Raw genomic sequence first — 20,320 nt, forward strand, 5'->3', positions numbered from 1 at the left:
TCTGAGTTTGAACATCCTGATATATTCAGATGTAAAGACAAAACCTGCAGCTTCTTATGTACAACTGGATGCCTCCACTCATATTGGGACACAGAAAAATCAAATAACCCAGAATCTAGTAATTATACAAACTACGCAATACCTGCCTTTTTCTTTAATATCACTTGACAGTATGATCACTTAATTTCTCACGGCATAAGCTATGAGATAGGAGAAAGGCACAAGTAAAAATCTAGAGCCAAAATACTTTTGCAGTTTTCTTCCCCTCAAAGATTCAGTTGTGTTCATTTACTAACAAGAGTACTTGTAATTTAACAGCAGACTTGTGTCTCCTAAATACCTGAGTTGTGGCAGCATTAAAGGAAATTCCAATCAATGAGCACAGGCCCAATCCTGCAGCCACTGAGAGTGCAACCAACAAGACTCCTGCCAGCCCCACGGCACCCTGAGACTTGGCACAGTCCCACCGCAGCATTGTTAAACAGGCGTAGGCAAGCTAAAGCAAGGGGGCGGGGAGGTAGGGGAGAGAAGGAGTTGGGGGGGGGGGAAAGCAAAATATTAGAATGGATTCTTCTCTAACAGCTATCTCTCCCCACCCAAAATACACATCCTTACAAACATTTTTAAACAGAATAGACACATCACAGATGTTACACAGAGGAACAGGTGACAAGGCTGAGGCAAAAGTTTACGAACTGTAGTTTTTATTTTAAATATGCCTAAAATGTTCTGGACTACTGACTGGTAACAATAAAGCAGATATTTAAGCCCTGCTCTACTACCAGAGAAAATTAAATAAAGTTATTTTATTACCATTAGTAAGTAGCCACTAGCTACTCTGATAACACTGACATCAGAAAATGACTTTAAGATGTCATCCAGGGTGGTCGTAGTAAAGGAAAGCACCTTCTGAGTAGAGTTTTGTGCAACACTTTGATGAACAACCTATGAAAATAAAAATAAAACTTGGTGTGACTAAATAAAACATTCATTACCATCTTCTACAGCACACATCCGAAATCAACTGCTTGTGCCTTAATAATGTTCCTGCAAAAGCCCACACCCTACACAGACATTATGCTGATGCTACACAAATGTGTTTGGTAATTATTTCTTGCAAGCTACTGATTATCAGACAAGAATTTGCATCCTTCAGGAAAGGCTACTCCATTTCCAGCCCATTCCAAACGTTCAACTTGAATCCTCTCCCCCTAACTCCACCATGGATTTGCTGCAGTACGAGTTTTGCCTTTAACCCAAGGCCACCGATCTCTTCAGGGTGCTCCTCTTTCCCCGCTGCCTGGCCATTCGCAGAGGTCAGAAGCAGCGCAGCAGAGGTCAGCTTGGGACACAGAGGCCAGGCACTGTCACATAGCCTCCCCACCCGGGCTGCCGCTGGTAGAGCAGCCCATGCCTGGCTAATGTTTTCCAGATACCTTTAGAATAACCACGCCAACCAAAAGCTTTCAAATACCAGCTAGCTCTTCGGTTCCTTCTCAGCCCCAGCAAAGCAAAAATGTCCCAGACAGCAAAGAGCAAAACTTTCATGGCTTCTCATGACTTCTCATGGCTTATTTGAATAACCAAGCAGCTTCTTAATTGGGGGGTTGGAAATCAGCTTAAAAACTGGGAGGCAATGACTCAGTTCTGGTTTAAGCATCTTCCTTGAAGAAACACTGTAAAAAGCCATGACAGACGGCAGTGGATATCAGCAGGACTTTACAGTATGATATCTAGATTATTTTTCATTTTACCTCGACATACATCCTCTGCCAGGCTTCCAGAATTGCTGCTGCCTTATCCTCATTCCAGTTGATATGTGAAACATATTCATACCCCTTGAAGTGCTCATACATTTGCTTAGGAGTCATTAACTGAAACATGGTTTGCAAAGCCTGGGCACTGTCACATGGAGAAAAGGGAGAGGAGGAAGAGGCATAAAATGAGCATTTTCAGAAAATTATTTTCATGGCATCAAGTCCCAAATGAGACCCTAACAGGAGCCTGCATGAGTTCTTGACTTTACAGGGCACATGTTTGTATTAAAATTGAACAGAATATAATTATTCTGCTGTGTATCTGGTGCAGCTGTACTGGTCTATGCAGTATGGAGGCTAAATCTAGTTTCACTGAAGTTAATGAGTTTTGCCATTATTTTCAACAGGATCAGTTTCAAGAGCAGAGAATGTAACCCTACAAATCAGTTATAAAGATCATGATTGATAGACAAATTACTGTGAGGATGCCACAGGAACAGTTATTTCTGTGAGATCTTGTAAATGCTGTTGGCAATTTGTCATTTGAAGACCTTGGTCTTTTTCATCCCTTGGAGAGAAATGCCAGATTAAACTCCTGACAAGCAGCAAGGAGTACACAATGGCAATAACTATCCATCCTGAATTTCCACAGTATGCAACTGTATCCAACAATTTTAGAAGCTTAAGGAACTATTTTATTTTTCACTGAAAATATATTCTTTGGCTACTTGTTGAAAGACTTATCAATGTTTAGTGTGAATGTAAAAAAGGCCAAAATTCATATTCAAAGTTCTAGTAAAAGTTCTCTGTATTAAATATGGAAGAATAATGCTTCATTTAGTTTAGTATGGCCTACATTTTTCAGAACAGTTCTACTTCACAGGTTTTTCTGCCACTGAAGTCCAGCATTCCATGACTTCTTCAAGAAGTCTGAAACAAAGGGGTTTGTTTCATCACTCAAAACTGTACTCAAGATGTAGGGACAAAAAAATAGACTTTTCTCTATATTGATCCTGAACAAAAAGTTCAGTGGAAATTTTGGAATTCTGAGAGAAGTCAAATGAGTGAGCACATTATCCAAATTAATTTTTTCCCCTTTTTCCTTTGATCATATTTCAGAACATGATCAAAGGTGTTCAGTGCTTTAAACACTGTTCAATGCTTTATGTATACATTCTAAACAACGAAGTTCCCAGGATAAAGCTTTCTTTCTGAGTGATGTACACTATCATTCTGAGGTTACAAGCAGGAAGCAATGATGCCTCCCTAAATTTAAACAACTGCCTAATCACTCTTTTATATTCTCTTCTCTTGAGGCATGTCCTCCTAAACTGGGATTCATAATACACATGAAGGCAGTAGATTTTGCATGATCCTCCCCCTGTGCCCCAAAACCCAAACTCTAACAAAGAAAAACTTCGACATTTTCTTTAAACATTTGTTTACCTGACAAGTTTACCAGAACTGTTCTTGACTGTACCACCTATAATCAACTCCTCTTGCCAATGCATGTATTTTCTTGACAGTCCATAGCATCCACCACTCAAAACAAGGGCTACATCAAGAGGCTAGAAAAAGTTATAAAGAAGCAATTAATCAGTTTCATAACTTCAGACAAACTCATACCCTAATTCAACACCCAGTGTACTAGAATAATGGATATTAAAGACAATCTAGGAGGTCTACAAAGAGAAAAGCGTTCAACAAATCAAGTTGAACAAATCAGCCGGATACTTGTTGACCAGATGGCAATTTCTCCAAAGCCTGATGTGATTGATAAAGGGATATGTAAAACTGGGGCTTGTGACTTCAAATTCTTCACAAAAATCAACAAAACTGGCACTACTTGAAGGAAGGCTTTGCTGCATGGTGTGAGTGTATAGTGGCAGCTGTATTCCAGCAGTGGCTATGTCTGTCTGAGGCACCAGGTTGCTGAAATGCCACATCACTGCATTGCCACAACCAGCCAGTAGCTGACAACTGTACTCTCACTCTAAATACGGAGGATTAAGCATTGCATCACAGAATTAGGGGAAGTTCATGACTGGGCGCTAACAGCATAGAACAGAAAAATGACATCACTCAAGAATACAAACTATATATTGCTTGGAAGAAAATGGTACCTTCTCTCCTCTCTGACTGTCGTGTGTGTCGTGTCCCCCCCTCCCCCCCACCCCGCCTCCCTTGAAAAGATAAGCACAAGGACAAGCAAACTTACTTTGGTGGAATTTTTATTGGGAGCTGTGATTGGGCAATCGGGATCAGCAGGATTCAGGCAAGGTCGATCCATATAACCATGACCAACCTCTGCTTTATTCAGCATTTCTTCCCAGCTCTCCACTTGGTAGTTTATTTTCTTTAACTCTTCCAAGAATTCTAAAGGGTCAAAGTTGATCCACTGCAAAGGAGGCTTCCCTCTGCAAGAGAAACCAGGAGAAAATGACACACATGAAAAAGACAAAAGAAGTACTGAAACAAACATACTTTTAAAATTCACACTTGCACAAATAATTGAGTTATTTTCTGTTACAAGTTAAAACCTTTTCTGGTAAGGTTGTTTCATAAAATGTAAGGCATGTTTTAATTAGATTTGTTTATGTACTTTTCTTGCAGCCCAGTTGTAATTTTAACAAAAATACTCAGTTCTTACAAAGTTATTGTATAAAACAGAATATTCACAGGTTAAAAATACTTCCATTTACAAGCAAAGCAAAACAAATCATCAAGCACCTAAATAACAAAAAAGCAGCCAACTGCTGCTTCAAAGAATTAGGGGGGGAGGGGAGAGGGAAAGAAGAGAGGGGGGCTGAGGAAAGAAAGCCTTTCTCATAGTATCAGATTTCTTCTTGCTAGTCTAATAATCATCTTGCAAATGTAATCAATCAATATAGCTGATCTTTGTTTATCTGTAACAATACTGCACTCCTTCAAATGCCCTGGCAGCTTGACTATCAACCATCAAGCTTTCCTGCTACCATGGCTGTCACCACTATCACTGTCACGTCTCCCACCCCCCACTTCTGAATTTGTGATGTTGCCAGACTAGAAAGGCTTTTGGCTGCCTTATTCTGTGGTTCAAACCACACTGTATCTGCTTAACCAGGCTTAAGTCATTATTCCGAATCTCCCAACCAGAAAACACAAACCCCCTTATTTCCCCATCTAAAACTGTACACTAAAGGTTAGGAGATGGCCATTGCAAATTGCTTTTACAGAGACATGCAAACCAGGGCAGAAACAATAACTCAAATGCTAACTCTTGCATAATTAACAGAAAATGCCTGCACAGATTAACAATTAACTCTTTAAAGGATTCAGGGCATATAATATCACACTTGTAAACTGTGAGAAACCACCCATAAAAGATACTATATGGTTTCTTTAATGATCTCATAAGCAAAGGATTTGTTCTTTATTCCTCTAGGAAGACTTGAGATTTAACCTAAGACATTTTCTTAGGAATAAAGTTCCCAGCCAATCAATGTTTTTGTATTTTATGGGGAAAAAAAAAAAAACAACAACCAAACAAAACCTAAACAAAAAAACACCCCACCAGAAACAAGTTTATTTCAGGGAACAAAAAGGCATAAAATTCTTAAAGCTCAAATTCAGAACTTACATTTTATTTTGCATGCTAGCAGAACAGGGAAAATAACATAGCATTTAAATCTATGCCTACAAATCATCTCTTAGAAACAGGAAAATCTTTGCTCAAAGAAAAAAAAATCCATGCATATTTTCTGTAGAGACACTACATTTCATCTTTTATTTTTCTGTTAAATCAGAACCTGAATAAATAATGGGAATGCAACTGAAAAATCATACACAGTTACACAATTAAAATCAGTCAGACCAGAAAGTTATAAAAAAACATGCTTACAATAGATAGGCAGTTCCTGACTGTAGCTTTGCTCCCTCCCAGAAGCAGTCCAAAGGAGTGATAATTAAGCAAGGATAAAGATATTCTATGATCTGTCAAAATCAGAAAGGGGAAAAACACAGTTATACTAGAATATAATCAAAGCAGCACAAGCTGAATCATGAGAATACACAAATGTTATAACTAAATGCCTGCAACACATACCTGGTCCATGTAACCTGCTTCTGTGATGAGTTCTCCTGATTTATAACACAAATGTTCCAATTTCCACTGTCTGTAAGAAATATAAAGAACAAATATTTTTTTCTTGCACAATTACTGGAAAATTTTTTAAACGTAACAGACATTTAAAATTGCAACTAATGTACATGTATTGGCCTCAAGCAGCAAATCGCTGAGAAAGGCAAGTATTATTCAGCATAGATATACTACACCTCACAGAAAAAGCAAAGGCCTTTCTTTTTGTCGTTACAGACTAGACATTTGTTTCAGTTATTCTCACATTCTCTGTAAAACTCATTAAAAATAATGGAGCTGCTTTTGGATGAACAGGCTAGTCAACACATGTTAAAGAGACAGAAATCTATCTTTGTATAAATGAGACCATTTATGACTTAAGATATCAGTGACACAAGTGAGAGAGAAGCCAGCTCCAGCTCAAAGGACTAGAATATTCCCAGCTGACCCACACAGGCAAGAGAAAAGAAACCATTAGGATTTCTGCCTTCCTTTTTCAGCTATGTTACAAGTTCCATTGCCATGACATATAATGCCTTAGACAAGGCAGGAGCTGGGTACAAGATAATTGGAGCCTCAGCATTAGTTCACTGAGGCATCAGTTGGATGTGCTGAAAAGATGTGTTGAAAGACAGGGGGCTTCATGCCTTGCAGGCAGCACTCCTAGGCACATCTTGATGTAAGTAATAACCCTGGAGGAACCACTTTTCAGGGAGGCATCTCACTAGCCCAAAGCTGGTACCTTCCTGAGGTGAACCTTTATTTTTTTTGTTGGACAACACACAACTCCCAACCTTTAGTATATGCACACAGACACTCTGAAGGCCAATTCAATTATGTCTATGTTATTAAACAGCTATTATTCAATTTCTCACATGTCTGCATTTCCCTTTATATCCAAACTATTGGAAGGATAGTAACCTGTGCCACTGCTCACAGTCATTATGTGCCTCATGATGGTGTCAGCAAGTGAATTCAACTCTAATATGGAAGGATTTTCAATGTTAGGGATCCCATCCATCAGGTGCTATGTTTAAGAGCATAGACGTCACTCCTTTACCAAGATAAATGCTGAATACTGTAGCACTGCTCATAGGGGTACACTCTCAGAATCTCTTCCAACACCACTTACCCCATCTTATTTGTTAAGAGACAACTTGTCGTTGCTATCATGCCACAACATCAAGTATCAGAAACCAGTGACGTTCAAATCAAAACAGAGTCCTAAGGGAAAGGCTCTGAAGTGCTAACCATTTAAAAATATATGGAGGGAAGCATGTGCCCACTTTTTAGCTGTTACAGATGATGAAGAAAACTTTTGCTTTTCCCCTTACCTGTTGTACATATAGACGTGTACTCTGCTGGCCTGAAGCGCAGAGTCAAGGTGCTGTCGGAGTGCTTCTGTTGTCAGTACATTAGCACCATCTTCCTGTGGCGTCTGGATCATGAGCTGGGGGTTAAACATGGCCTCTTCTCCAATCTTCTGCCGTGTGTAATTTAACTCCCGACTCACTCGTCCACCAACTGATGGATAAATACCAACAGCTTTGTATTAGCCAGTAAATGCTTATTCTGGATTCATTTGATGAGCACTCTCCAGTCAGAAAAACTTGACCATGTGCATGGACTATTCTGTCTCAAACTGATCACAGTATAACTCTAAAACTAATAACAACTTTATTTTAGTAACACTGCACCAAAACCCATATTCCTAATTAAAATACCATTGCCTCTACTGCACTAAAACATTGATACGTAAACTGGAACCTCAAACAGTTTTTTCTACATTATAACCAATATCCCATATGTAAAAATTAAAAAAAAGAAAAAAGAAAAACCTTTTCCTTGCAGACCAGACCAAATACTATGTTACAATTTCTTACACTTGTATAAACAGTCTGCTCCAATAGCACATTTCAAGATAAATGACTTTAATTTACACTCTTCTCCTAAATAATTTGGCAAAGGCAGAAGGAGAATGTTTCTCTTCAGTTAAAAAAAGGGAGGAGGGAAAGAGTAAGTGAGCATGAGTATCTCTTTCAGTCTTAAATAAAAAAGAAAAAATACCAAGTTCACATGAAGAGGTGCAGTTCTGAGTGCAGCAGAAAGCACTGTCTACAGCTAGTTTACCCCAGTGGTCCAGTACCTGCATAACACTCTGTGAGGCAGGAGATCATTCACGTGCAACATCTGTTTTTAAACCCACATGAGCTGAATAGTGTGCTCCACATTAAAACATGGTGGGGGAAAAAAAAGGAGAAAAAGGCAGAGGGAGACTGCAAAGTCGACAGGCTCTAGGGGGAGACATATTCCATTTGCCTTGCCAGAAAGTATTACGTAAGAACGGAAAATTATCTTCCCTCTTACAAAAAAGCATTCAGCTAGAGTTCATATACTTTATATAACCTCCCCTGTAGTCTCTCTAGCAAATGCATGTGGGAGGCGGGGTCAATTAATTCAGCCCATTAGCTGAATCAATACTACATCCAGATGAGGAGGACAAGAATACCACCACCATGTTGTTTCCATGCCTTACAATTTATTACCTTTATTGCTCTACTAAGTCCAAGCTACAGACCTGGTCTAATTTGTTACATTTTTTTCAGTCCTAGTCAGCTTGGCACTGGTGATCTGAATTACTGCCAAAGTTTAGTTCTGCAACAGTGTGAACAGAAATTAGGCATGTACTTCTAACTCTTCCTTGGCCGTATAACGGAAGACTGATCTGTAACCAGTGGGCAGTGTGGGAGATGACATTCCCAAGCCTGAACAGGGACATACTTTTTAAATCACTTGAGCCCTCAACCCACCCGTAGCTGCCCTGGGGCTAAAAGGACCACCCGGCAAGAAGCTGAGCCCCTGCATGGATAAAGCGGTCGGAATGAGACCCTCAACAATTAAACCATACAGTCATTCTGGCACGAAGCATTGCTTAATTTCTAATTCAAGAGTTCTTTGAAGGAATAAGCGTTTCCGCAACACACTCCATTTTTTCAGCCTGTCACATGTGGCATTACCTCCTTCACACCAAGTAACAGTGACCAGCTCGCAGTAAGAAAAAAATAAAAATCAAAGTACAACTTCCTTACCTAGAGTCCCTTTATAACTTCTTAACAACCCTCTTACTACAGTGAGAGAACATACAATCATTGAGACTGCATATGCATGGTAACAAAAAGCTATTGTTAATTCTTATCAAGAATAAAACCCTAAAAATACTTTCACTTATCAGGCTCATGTTCATGCTCGCTGCTGTCTTTCTCCACCAACCAGTAGTCTATGATATGCTAACAAATTTTGCTTCATCTTACGGGAATATGGGGTGGGGGTAGGACAGCAGAGTTATCCTAATCTGTATGTCTTGGAACCAGAGCTTTCTTTTGCAGTCCTTTACACTGCAAGTGCTTCCAAAGACAAAATGTCTCTCTCCCTCTTTTGTGTCTCAATGCCAGCCAAGACAAAAAAGCCCCAATTTTATGAGGACTGTGGAGTCTACCGTAAACTTCTACTCCTGGTACTATATTCTCCCCCATTCCATCCACACTTTCCTTTTGAATTTAACCAGGACTTGAACCAACAAATCATACTTCATGCAAGACAAAGGGCAGCATTCCTATCTCCGCTGAAAGTGACCAACTGTTTACTATCAACAGAAATGATTGCTTCCTAATCAAGCTCCTGTCAAACCACATTAACTTCACTGAATAAGGCAGACTGAGCTAATCAAAATTGCATCACACAAGTCAGTCATCAGAAAAGAAGCTGTTTTTTTCTCCTTTTACCATTCAAAACAGGAATGGCAAAACCACCCAAGGCAGCGGGTGCACGTTCCAGAACCCAGCAACAGATCCGCTCCGCATTCTTCTTAAGGCATTACCCCATTTAATTATTTCTTTGATGGGTCTGTTATGTACATTTCTTCAGCCAAATACTGTAAAGATAACTCCACAGGCAAATGTAGATACTTTATACAATGTAACAACCAGGTACAAAGGAATTATAAATGTAGATTGCAGAGGAAAATTCTGACTGCCAAAGTCAGATTATGTGAAAACACACAGACAGACCAGAAGCAAATGGATACCTCAGTGGCCTTTAAACATATCAGAAGTAAGAAAGAGCAAAAGGGAAGGCAAAAAAAAAAATTTTCTACCAGTTATGTTTTCATTTATTTTAACTGAAAGTTTGCAAAGATCACTGGAGGCTGCCATACCCAGAGATCTTAAGCCTCCACAATCAGCACAATCAGCTGAATATGCACTTTTTTCAATCAAGCACTCTTGTTGCCTTTTTTTCCCCCCAGACTATCCACAGCTGGTGCAAAAACCTAGTAGAGAAACCACTAAAAATGTCACTGAAATGTACCTGAAGCCTCTGGTCTCACTGTGCTGAAGATACGAACTCCTGTGCTCAACACTTGCACACTCTGCAGAAAGTCATTGCTTACACTTGTAAGCAAAAAAAAAAAATACACACACTATAGTCATCATAGGATTTCCACACTATAGGACAAATGATGTAATGGAAAACATGACCAATGAACAAAATGCTGGTGTTTTGTGGTTTCCCTTTATGGACTCCGTTTTCTTATATTTGGTGACAACAACATTTTACACTCAAAATGCTACGGACTTAAATTGCACGTATGGCATACAGCACCAATACTTCCCATCTTACTCCATATCAAAGACAGACAGAACTATTTAATATTCTGGTGACAAAATCCACACATCAGCCTCCTTTTTCAATATATCAAAAGCCACTTGATGGTATTCGAGTCCTTTACATGATTCCTAATGATTTAGTGCCTAGATGGCTGAGTTGGTGGCACAAATTCCCACAAGCCAAAACGCTGACTTAAATAACACACCGGTACGTTGTCTCATGGCCGGTGGTAACACAATCCAGCAGTTTGCACTATCCTTCCAGCAGTGTCATCAGCTTCTGGGTGTCTGCCTACTAGAAATGAGATACTATGCCATCTGTACAATTTATCTAACACATTAAAAAAAAAGGAAAAAAAAAATCACAACAAAGTAATAACACCAGTGTCCTGGCACCACTTCTCATTTAATGTATCAGTTTGTAATTCTCAAGAATGTGTTTGAAGGCCAGTGTTTAACCTGAGACAGTTTTACTGCCAGCATCTTTGTTGCTGAGTATTAGTTCTTGTTAAAAACCTGTTTCTTCCAGAGAAGAGGAAAGTATCTCCCCCTTCCCCCCTCTCCAATACCCACAGGCTTCCCTCTTAGCTCTTTGCCAGAACACGAGAGATCTGCCTTGAGCAAGGCAGCACGCCGAACCATGAAACACTCTGCTGCTCCTCGTGAACTTCCCCACCGACTTGAACGGAAGCTGGTCAAGGTACTAAATTCTTTGCCCTTCTGAAGGGCCTGGAGAGAGCAGTAATTGTCAGTATGGACGCTGGGTTGCTAAGAACTATGTAAGGACCACCGTGTCTCCCTCCCCCAAGACCAATGAACAGCTGTCAGGTGGTAACAAGTTTTAGTCATCCTTAACTTGAGGCAGGCCTGAACCCATGACCTGTAGGTGAAAGGCTCTAGATCCCATTACCAAGCACTGGGGTCACAGTCCGAGTGTTTCAGTCATCACACATTAAAATGCTTCGGTGCATCTTAAGTGAGAAGCACCCAGAAAAACAAAACTGCTTGCCTCCAGTGTACATTCGCACAACGCTGATGCACCCTCCAATGACATGAGTGAAACCATATTTGTTTTCATTGGCACAATTTCTGACAGATTTCCTTCCACTGACTCACTAACAATTTCCAAGTTACTGGGTCATTCAGCTCATGTGCTCATTTTCACTGCGAATGTCACTGTCTTGCCTACACCTTTCTCACAATCAGCATTTAAAATTTATGTGGTATTACATTAACATACTTATAAAGAATTCTAGAATCCACCACTGGGAACTACAGTCCCTTCCACGCCGAATAGTCTGAGGAGTAAGTTTGACCTCTGCTACACTAAGATATCGATCCTAAATCAAGCCATGAGTGATAGCCAAAAATCACTGCTTGTTAATTTACTGTCCGGTTGCTCAAAAGGCATGAACTATTTCTTTTTCACAGTATCTTACAATGTTCCATTTCAGGTTACTGGAATTGCATCATATAGCCTGAGGTTTTGTTATTTTTTTCAGACATGAACACTACCTCTATTAACCATTCAACAGTCACCTTGTGCACAACTGTGGAGTGGAGAGCACAACTGCTTAGTGGAGAGCAAGCTCTCTCTAAAAAAAGAACATTCCTGAGCGCCAAACACTTGGGATAAAAATGTTTGCCTACCAATGCGGATGACAGACTTTTGAGAAACCAAAGCCAAGATTTCCAGAAATACCTACTGGTTTTGGAGCCCAAGTTTTTATGTGGCAAGCTTGAGGTGCATGAACAGAGCAAAATTGTCTCCTCCCTTCTGAAGACTATGGGCCTTAAGGTGTTTCCACTTGAGCGCTTGTCGGGGGGCAGACACAGTTCTGCTTTGAGCAACACCATCTTTTTCATTTTTCCAGGACTGTAAATGTGTAGCATTAGAGCAATCCACCCCAACCTTTCGATAGTGACAACTCAGAGCACCAAAACATACCTCTAATAGTGATGGACACCTCATACAAACAACATTTTCATTTCATCCCTCTAAAAGATGCTGACCCTTTTTGATAAATCAGATATGTAGATTAGTACCCCTTACAATGCTTACATTATGGCCTGAGCAACAGCCAATGCAGGCAACCTCTGCAGTTTGCAATACCTGTTACCAGCACAACGGGAACCACAGAGAAATAGAAAATAAAAACCCTTAATGACTCAGTAACCATATAAAAACAAAGACTGAGAATAATATCCCAACGTGTTCACCCAACACTGAACCTTTACCAACCAGCCCAAAAAGCAGTGGTGTGCAGAGGAAGACAAGAACAGCCCAGACTTGCAAGGAGACCAGACAGCCCCCCGCTACGTGATGTGCTCCACCCTGGGTGCGTGCTGGGGAAAGCTGCAGGTGCCTTGCCTTCTCTCCCTTCAGCACTCTCTCCCTGCTGGGATGGGAACCAGGAAGGGTCTGTCTTCATACCTCTGTCCCTGGAATCTTACATAGCCTAGCTCTCTCAACTCTGACTGCTGTTTAAGGGCTTCCTTCTACTCCACCTCCTCACATAGTCTCTCCTTGTGCTGTTCCCCTGTGCACCTCTATCACACGCATATCCAGGTCTTACTCAAAAACTACAAAATAAAACTAGTTTCAGTCCATTACGATGGTACGCAGATAAGCCAGACAGCCACTGCTTTGCCTCCCTGTCCTAACTGTGTACTGGGATTAGAAGTGTTCACACCTGCCACATACCAGAAGGCAGTACCTAATGACACCAATGACAATTTCCATTTGTATTGATAAAGGAGCACAGACCTCATGACAACAAAACATAGCAGCCAAGTACTATCCACACAGGATCGAAACCTCCTATAAAGAATCTCAGATAAAGAGTTGAAGTTCTCTGGCAGATATGAAGATTACTCTGCCTCTTACTGGGCACAGAAAAATAATGGCCTTTTGATTTAAAGCTTCCTGTTGCTCTCTAGGGAGTTCTGTCTTTGCGTTCTCTCGGATGTTTGAGCTTGTCTGTGCTGCTCTTTGTCAGCAACAGAATATAGTTTTTCTGCACACAGACAGTATTAGTTAGCATCCTGACAGAAGAGCAGGGAAGACAGCACCTTCCTCAGAATTATCATTCCCTGAGCCTGACTGGCAGAGTACAGGGGTAAAACTGTTCGCTGGGAGGAAGTGCAAAACACTTTCATTGAAATTTAAGTTTAGTCAGTACAAAAAATTGGACTGGTTGGCACGTCCACTTCTTTAAACTTCTAAAATGCTGTCTCCTTGGAGAGTCAGAACTGCTATTGGTTTACATGGTTGATCTCTGAATTTATTAACTACTGACTGTAAAACCTTATCAAATACATGATATCTGATATTCTAACGATGATAAGGATGGCTCTAAAGTTATGAAAGTTTTGGCTACCTGCAATGATTTTTTTCTGCTCATTTATTTAACTATGCAAAATAAAGACTTCATAGGGAGTGACTGAAATTGAGCTACCAAAAAAAGAAAAATCCGTTGAGAAATGACAAGCTTACAAGAGCTAGAACACAGTGGTAAGCAATCAGCGTCTTAAAGAGATTACATGGTCATTCAATGGGCTGTGCAACAGCTCAATGAAAAATTACCATCTTTATCATGTAATTAGACATGATGTATGCCAGCACTGGACTACAGGCAGTCAGAAATTCCATGCTGTGTCTAAGTTTTCTCGCACGGCATTTACTCTGCTGAATACCCGTATCTGCGTCATGGAGTAGTGATAGTTGTGCCTGCCCAGGTTAAGACATCCTCCACCCTACCATCTCCCTTCCCAATGTCCAGGTGGACACTCTACACTTCTTCTCCCCCATTATCATGTCCAGCAAAAGGACACCATCTGTCTAGAATACCATCACATCCCAATGTGAAGATTTAACCGACTTCAATCTCTCTTTACCACCACTGTCTGCTAGGAAAATCTAGAAACGATGTGACCATCTCAACCATTTCTGTCACACTGAGAATTAGGTAACACTAGGTTCTTCATTTTTGCTTAAAAAAGGAGAAAAAAAAAAAAGAAGCAGCAAAGATAAAAGACTGTGGCCTACAAATGCAAAAAAGTTACAAAAAACCCGCCACAACAAAGGACTTCAAAAGGCTTCTTTTTATCTCCCAAGCCATCATATGATATGAGTTAAGTTACTCCTCACACATGCTGGGGATGATTCCAGTGTTGCTGTTACAAATTTCATTAATGCTGACATGATTATGAATAGCAAAAATAAAAACACACATCAAAGATGGCTTTTCATTCTGTCACAGTTTGACAAAGTTTAGAGCTGTGACAAGGACACAAAGCTGTCTGCATACTCAGGAAGACAGCCCAACAACAGCTGCCTCTGCTTGTAGTGGGAAATCTTCCCTGCAATTTTAGGAGCTAAAACCTTTTCTTTCTAAAAATAAAATAAAAGCTGATTTTACATGTATGCATCTGTATTGACCATAGGCAGAAAAATATTATTTCTGATTGGGTAAAATAGATGGATTGCTAAAAAAAAAATTAGACCTTTTTTGATGCATTTCTTGCTTGGTGCCCCTCTCGGTTGAGAAACTGGAAAAGCGCAGTAAAAAAAAAAAAAGGAACCAAAATGAACAAATTGAACAGTACAAACTGAAAAAAAAAAAGCAAGCAGCTTTGAAATGTACAATAATACACAAAACTGGTACACACGATTCAAACCTTCCAATTAAACATAAAACGCAGTAGCTGCTTACTGAGCTGCGACACATGTCCTTGGTAACAGGATATGAGCTGTTCACCTCTGGGTCACTGGTTCTAATCCAGCCAGGAACAATGGTGACCACAAGTTGTTTACCATCTGACAGCTGTTTGCTAGCTTATGTGAAATGAGTTGGTGGTCTCAGTCCATTTCCTAGTGGGCAGGTGTCCACATTATAGAAAACCACCATCACAATTGGCATCCTTGTTGACCATCCCAACAAAGAGACTGAGGAATGAATGGGCATGGAGAGTGAACTATCCTTTCTTCCAAAGACATGGTCCCTTCAAGTCAGAGCTAAGCCACAGCTTTTGGTGGAGAAACCCAACTACCGAATTTTCTGGCTGAAGTAGCAAAGGAATAAAGGACTCTGGACTCTGCTTCCTCCTAGAAATCAGGGAGACAGCCTGCAGTGAGGATAGGCAGCTAACACAGATTATTGCGACTGTCCAACAGTTTACAGTCATGTAACAGTTTACACCCGCTGAGGGGGAAAGCTGAATTTTTATTTTTCCAGTAATTTAAGAAAACATTTGAACACACTTCGTAACAGGCCAAAATCCTCAATTGTACATGAAAATGACTAAGTTTCCAGGAGTTCTACTGAGAAGGGTATGTAAGGGGCTTCAAGGTCTAAACCTAAGGATTTCAAAACAGCTGAATGTAATTGTTTTAAGTTACTTTAACTTGAATAAGAGCTTCTGCTCGGTAATATGTTAAAAACAATTTGCTGTGTTGTTCCACAGCAGTCAGCTTTCCTCTAGGCCCAACTTTTCATTTAACCTCTCAGTGCCCTTTCCTCAAATATGTAATTGTTTTCCTGTGTGGTTAAAAGCAGCATTTTTAAGTCTTTTCATCTGTACTCCTGGGATAGCACAAATTTCATCTGTACATGGAGTAGCACAAAATTTTAATGCAATTTTTTTAAAGGAGCAGCAAACAGCAATGAAAAAAACTCTTCATCCGGAACCTTTTAGGGGATACCGCTTCCTAAGCAGTGCTTTTAGGAGATGGCAAAACTAACATATAGAAAAATGAAAGGAATGAACATGTTATGAAACAGGGTACAGTTTCTTTCAAGTATTCCCTACCAGCTGCTTGCTGTACCATCTGTTGTTGCCTAAGCAGCTTCCTTCTGAATGGCTTTGCACTGAAGCAGAACTGCTCTCACTGCTGGACACAATCAGGTCAGGTCAGCACTCCCCCCAGCACCGAACCTGCTGCCTGTCACGGCTCCCCCCACCTCGATATTTCTTACTGGCCACCAGCTCCCAAGACAGTGCTGCATCTGTCAGGAGGCCCATTTTTCATAGGTTGCTTGCTATTCACACTGAGCAGTAAAGAGCGCATTTCATTTTGTGCAGGATGCAATCAGAGATTCCCGTCAGATACTCTGAGAGCGTGACCATATGGCCAAGTTTCTTCTGAAGCAGAAAAGGCTGGGAAAGAAAGTTAAGCGAATGACCAAACGCACCCCACAACACCACCTTTATCTTCTACTGTCGGCTAGTCCCACCACGCGGGTGACTTCACTGCACCACCAAGCCCACCAGACTACAACAACGCTCTATTCTCCCTTAGGACGCGCAACTGCTAGGAGCTGTAGGACCGGCGGAGACACGCCCCTGCCGCAGCCGTCGCGGGCACGCAGGCCCACGGCAGGGCTGCGCAGACCGCGCCGCCCGGCAGCCGGCACCTCCTCACGCCCGCCCGCAGAGGCCGCCGCTGCCGGCGGCGCTCCCCGCCAGCGCCTGCAGCCCCGGGCGCAGCGGGACCCCCTTCCCGCAGCCGGCCTCGCCCCCGGCGCCGAGCGTGGGCAGCGCAGCGCGGCGCGGCGCGGCGGGCCGCTCCCTCCCCGCAGCGGCCCCTGCGCGGGGCCGCGCACGACGGCAGCCGCCGGCCCCGAGGGGCGGCACGCCGCCGCGCTGGTGCGTTTCCAGCGCCGCTCCTTCCCGCCGCATCTGTGCAGGGCAACACACATCGCTGGGAGCCACTTTCATGATTTTGTTGCGAGCGGGATTAGCGGGATTAGGGGCCGATGCATAAGGACCCCCTGCGGCCGTGAGGAAGTTTCATCACAAGGTCAGCGTGGTGTGAACTATATTCTGTCAACACCACCGCTCCGTACAGCCGACTACAGAAAACACAAAAGGGGAAAAAAATTGCAAGTGAAATATATGAATGAACAGTTTACGGCAACAAAGAGATTTACAGATTTCCCCATCAGCTGTTTAAAAAGATGTGTACCCTTCGACGCTGTGCTCCTTTAAAACGAGAAACCCGTATTAGTCATTTTTAATTTATAAAGAATTTAGCGGTTTAGGAGGTGGGAGGAACCTGGGGAATAAGTGTAGCAACCCACACACAAAACCACAGAGGAACTTTTGGCACTTAGTCTAAAACCAGTCATGCAGCTTGAAGATTGTTGCACTGTTGAGATTTTATTACACATAATGCTGTCACCTTCAAGACTATTTAATTCCGAGCCCCCTAAGTGCAGTAAGTAACAGAGACATTAAAAAAAAAAAAAAGGGGTTGGAATGCAGAAAGGAGAAGGTGAATTAAAACTGTTCGTTTGGTTTTGCTCCTTAAAGCATAATTACCAATCTCGTACTTCCCCCCCAAAGATTCCCCTCACCCCATCAAAATGACATTGCTCAAAGACAGCAACACTTCTGTAGCCGGCATGATGCAAAATAAAATCCATAGTGAAAGAGGGGGACTTTTGTTTTGCGTGTGTGTGCGTGTAGTTTTTTGGTTTTGGGTTTTTTTTAAAAGCAGTCCCTCTCGCACAGAACCAGGCTGTTCAATCAAAGCCTTATCTGTTATATTTCTGTCCGTCTTTCTCTTCTGTTTAGCGCATTCACCAACAAGAGAAAAGGGGGTAAAGCAATGGAGGCTTTGACCTGCAGCTGTAACACAATACTTTCGCACAGCCCTGTCGACCCCTGACATAAATTTTACACCGCAGCTGGCATTTACACACTTAACATTACCATATGTATAGCCTACTCTGTGCTAATTATGCTAATCACCTGTCTAACTCTCTGCTGCGAAAAATGGTTGTATTTAGCAGTCCACTGCCTACCAATACAGCTTACTGTGTGGCTGAAATGTACATTCAGACGGTTCTGAATGGCAAGATTTTTCCACGTTGCTGGCTTCATTCAGACCACAGAAAAAATTATTCAAGTCAACTGGTTTCGGTCCGCAACAAAAAAGTTACGAGAAAAAAGTGAGTGTGTTCCTGCCCTAACATTCTAAGTCTGCTTGCAAGCAAAATGATAAATCAATTGGTGTGGGAAACAAAAAGGGAGAAAGATTTCTTTTGCAAGCCATGTGAAACTGTAGCCTATTTAAAAAAAAAAAAAAAAGAGGAAAAAAAAAGAAAAAAAGAATAAAAAAGGTCATCCTATTTCCCCAAATCTCTAGAAAGAGCAGTTAATAGATGTTTACACCTGATCACAATTCTCTCAAGTTACTAGCTTTTATCTACAGTTGGAAGTCATACTAAACATGTTTCAGTTTTGTTTCTCGATCTTAATAATTTGCACTAGAATATCATATTTTCTATTATCTACCACTTAAACAGCATCAGCTTCTAAACAGCAAGGGCTTCTTTACTGAGTATGGGGAAGCCCTCAAGAAGTCAGTAGAGTAAGACTGGTGTAAATTAAATCAGAATCAGGCCCATGTCGAGAGGCAAGTAAGATAAATGCACAGGCAACACTTTCCAGGAAAACTGGTGCAAGAAAGTATCTTCTTTAAGTATCTGTATACTTTTTTTACCATTACAGAAAAGGTAACTTAGGAAGAAAAATTAAAGTTGTAATGGACAGGTTTGTTTTTTTTTTTTTAATGTTATCATAGTGTCAGCAGGAAGGGAGAGGTTTAAATGAGTTCCTAAAGCTTATTTTTCTTCTGAGTATCTCACTGAGGAGATCACACCGAGATCTGCACTGGGATTACATTCCTGGAGCTATTTAAATACAGTTTATCACATACAAACAAGTTCCTATAACCCCTTTCCCCTCTGCACACACCCAAGGAAGCTATGGCAATTCACAGATTTGTCAGATAACCCAAACGTAAATCTGATTACTGCATCACCCTTGGCAATTTCCTTTCAGATCACATTTGTGGAATCTCCTTTCAACTAGTTTTAAATGTTATGAAATGACATGTTCATACACAAAATGGAAAAATGTGCAAATAAACCTCCCATACCCACTACCACATCTGAAGAAGATAAGCACACTGGGAAGGTAAGTCATTGCTAATATACAGCAACGGGTATTTAATTAAAACCAAGAACAGCTCAGCAATGTTTATACTCAGAAGGTACAGTAACACACCCAGTCTTTCCATTACACAGCATGAGGTCAAGAGGAACCCTATGCCTCTGCCTTCCCTACTTCCCATCCTTTGTCCACCCTGCTTCCATGTGCATGAGACTGCTGTTCACAATAAGGTAAAGTAACAGGTTTTGCTTGTCAGCAATGGCCTTTACTTTAATATTTTACTTATTACATGCCTGTTTGACTAAATTAAGCAGCCTCAGCCAAGACACATCTTGCTTCCTAGCATCTCAGTTTCAGTTATTATTATCTGTCAGTCCAAAGCACTAATTTATCTGTGTTCTTTCAGCTCCAAAACACTGATTGTGCAGCCAAAAATACAAATAACACTACAACTACTGTGCTTATTTCAGAGCGTGTGGATTTTTCCCTTTTCTTCTATTTTTTTTTTTTTTTTAACTAGGAGATGGACCACCCTGCTCTCATGGCACAGAAAACTATTTACATTGCAATACTTGACTGTGTAATACATCTGGCATTTTTGGGCAGGATTCCTGAGCTAGGGGCCAGAAGCCCTTAAGCAATGATTTAAGGGGGGGAAAAAAATCATACAACTTGACTTAACAGTGCTCATTTCTACTTTGTTGCACTTAGCTTTTGGTTACTGACTGAAAAGCAGAAATGCATCAGACTGCTAAACAAGAGAAGGCTGTTTCTTTTAATTTATCTTACTGTTAGTAAATGAAGACTGTATTACAGCTTAA

At 41.0% G+C, this 20,320-nt stretch overlaps 1 protein-coding gene across 3 annotated transcripts in view; it reads right to left on the reverse strand.

Annotated features, from left to right (window-relative positions):
- PTCH1 (patched 1) overlaps nucleotides 1-20,320 on the reverse strand; it is a 68,219-nt gene that overhangs the window by 36,574 nt on the left and 11,325 nt on the right. For 2 of the 3 annotated variants that reach the window (XM_072859427.1, XM_072859425.1), the window contains 8 exons: nucleotides 7,209-7,398; nucleotides 5,842-5,911; nucleotides 5,638-5,729; nucleotides 3,976-4,174; nucleotides 3,204-3,325; nucleotides 1,755-1,902; nucleotides 814-945; nucleotides 341-496 (listed from right to left, as the gene is read on the reverse strand). In XM_072859427.1, the coding sequence (XP_072715528.1) occupies nucleotides 341-496; nucleotides 814-945; nucleotides 1,755-1,902; nucleotides 3,204-3,325; nucleotides 3,976-4,174; nucleotides 5,638-5,729; nucleotides 5,842-5,911; nucleotides 7,209-7,398 (1,109 nt within the window). The remainder of the gene's footprint in view (nucleotides 1-340; nucleotides 497-813; nucleotides 946-1,754; nucleotides 1,903-3,203; nucleotides 3,326-3,975; nucleotides 4,175-5,637; nucleotides 5,730-5,841; nucleotides 5,912-7,208; nucleotides 7,399-20,320) is intronic. The other variant, XM_072859428.1, reaches the window with a different exon arrangement.

The sequence above is a fragment of the Ciconia boyciana genome, chromosome 4 (assembly GCF_034638445.1).
Source record: "Ciconia boyciana chromosome 4, ASM3463844v1, whole genome shotgun sequence".
Classification (NCBI taxonomy): domain Eukaryota; kingdom Metazoa; phylum Chordata; class Aves; order Ciconiiformes; family Ciconiidae; genus Ciconia; species Ciconia boyciana.